The sequence below is a fragment of the Phytophthora infestans genome, genomic scaffold (assembly GCF_000142945.1).
Source record: "Phytophthora infestans T30-4 supercont1.40 genomic scaffold, whole genome shotgun sequence".
Classification (NCBI taxonomy): Eukaryota; Oomycota; class Peronosporomycetes; order Peronosporales; family Peronosporaceae; genus Phytophthora; species Phytophthora infestans.
Genome location: NW_003303719.1, coordinates 846713 through 848967, shown reverse-complemented (window position 1 = coordinate 848967; position 2255 = coordinate 846713). Strand labels below are relative to the sequence as shown.

Below are 2255 nucleotides of genomic sequence, written 5' to 3'. Positions count from 1 at the left end.
TGGAGAGCGCTGAAGGATGAAGTGCAAACTGGAGAAGGCAATCTACGGTTGGAAACAAGCTGCGAGCACGTGGAACACGACAATTTATCGCGTGTTCATTCGGAACGGCTTCAAGTGTTGTGGTGCCGACCAATGCGTCTACGTGAAGCGTTCCAGGAACGGCTTCGTATACGTGTGCTTGTACGTGAACGATATTATCATTGCGGCAAAGGCACGAGAGGAGATCCGTCAAGTCAAGGATGCACTGAAGAACGCCTTCAAGAAGAAGGAACTTGGCGAGGCCAAATTCATCCTAGGTATGGAGATCAACCACGACACGTCAGCTGGAACGCTTATGATCAAGCAGACTCGATACATCGACGACGTTGTGGAGCGCTTCAATCAGCAGAGCGCTAATGATGTGGAGAACCCGTGCGCATCAAATGTAAAGTTATCGAAGGATATGTCGCCAACGACGGAAGTGGAACGCCTCGAGATGCGGTCGAAGCCGTACCGTTCCTTGGTTGGGTGTCTGATGTATATCACAACATGCACTCGGCCGGATATTGCGTACGTGGTGACATAGTTGTCCCGTTTCCTCGAGGACCCTGGGCGACAACACTTAAAGGCGGCAATTCGAGTTTTTCGCTACTTGAAGCCTACGCGTGAGCATGGATTGTATAACAAGACCGTTTCGGGAATGCCTTGGCTCAAGCATACACCGACGCAGATTGGGGCTCCAACATCGACGACAGGCGTTCCGTATCCGGTGCCGTGTTTATGATCGGGAACGCCCCTGTGGTGTTCAAGTCGAAGTTTCAAAGGACGATTGCACTCAGCTCGGTGGAAGTAGAGTACATGGCTTTGATCCTGTTAACATAAGAGGTGCTGTGGACACGTACGATGGTCAAGGACATGGGTCATGAGCAAGCGGGAGCGACGCAGATATGGGAGGACAACCAAGGTGTTATTGCACTGGCAAGAGACGCCGGATATCACGTTAGAACAAAGCACATCGACATTTGATACCACTTCACTCGTGAGAACGTGGAACGTGGAACGGTCAAGGTCGACTATATCGACACGAAGTTCCATGCTGACAAAAGCACTTGGGACGAAGGACCTGGCGTTCCAGCGCGATACGACTGGCATTAAGAACAAGGCTACCGTGCAGTAGTGGTGAGTGGGAGTGTTGCAGTTGCACCGGCTCTGCACGGTTAGGCGTGACCGTTGAAGCGGTTACCGAACCGTTCCACTATTGGCTGGAACTGCTTCTGGAACGCCATTGGGAGTCCACATGTTATATCGCAAAGATTGGATGATGACACATGGCATTAGTGGATATGCCACACTTACGAGAAGACAACAAGAGAAACAACCGAGAGATAGTGTTTAGAGAGACATGATAGACAGTTTTGGTTAGCACTAATTTACTCACTTCGGTATTTGCCTCTTTTTCAACAAGCCCCAAACCAATACTATACAATTGAAGCAGTAAACTACAATGGTTGTAGTACGCAGTGTTTGCGCACCGTTTGCCGACAAATAGATCGATCTTTTAGCTATCTTGTAGATAATTACGGTGAATCGTTTGGGAACTTTTCACTTTCAGAGACCACGACTTCCGCAAAAATGTACTATAGTAATCATTAGAAATGTTAACCAACGAAGACAGTGATTTCCCTATCATTACCAAAAATCAAGACTACGATTTCGGGATTGCTTCGGAATCTACGGTTTTGGTCTGCGGGCAGCGAGTGGTGCAACCACTGAAGGCGATTTATTATTGTACGTTACATTGTAGTGTACGGTTGTAGCTGCTGAAGCAACACCGTGTAGCTGTTATTGGTGTCTGACCCGCCAACACCGACACGATAAAAAAGGAATGCTACGAAACTGCTGCAAACAGAGAGCGTTATACAACTACACGGACCGTTATGCAACGGATCAACGACTATTTAATACCAAGGGCATACACAGGAAACCACTTAGTGTAAGCTAAGCAGCTACTCAATATATATCACATCTACAAATCCATCGAAAGCGACACAACAACGATACTGAAATGGGTGTTTAAGGTAAAATGCCAGTTTAAGTCAGTGACAGATGACCAACTTTAAAAGCTCATAATTTTCAACGGCCACTGAAGATGAGAATAAAACAACTCACGACTGGGAAGTATCAGAATCTCGTCTTTGTGATTGTTAAGCGCAACACATTAATTGAGTACTATTCGGCCATCAGTGGCGGTTTGAAATTACCATCTTTTTTCGTCG

General features: G+C 47.0%; 1 protein-coding gene across 1 annotated transcript in view; it reads right to left on the bottom strand.

The window, feature by feature from the left end:
* Positions 1–1556: 1556 nt before the first annotated feature.
* Positions 1557–2255, bottom strand: part of PITG_15717 (uncharacterized protein) — a gene marked incomplete at both ends in the record, with an annotated part of 1060 nt that continues 361 nt past the window's right edge. Inside the window, 2 exons of the mRNA XM_002897946.1 lie at positions 1557–1616; positions 1777–1818. Of these exons, the coding sequence (XP_002897992.1) occupies positions 1557–1616; positions 1777–1818 (102 nt within the window). The remainder of the gene's footprint in view (positions 1617–1776; positions 1819–2255) is intronic.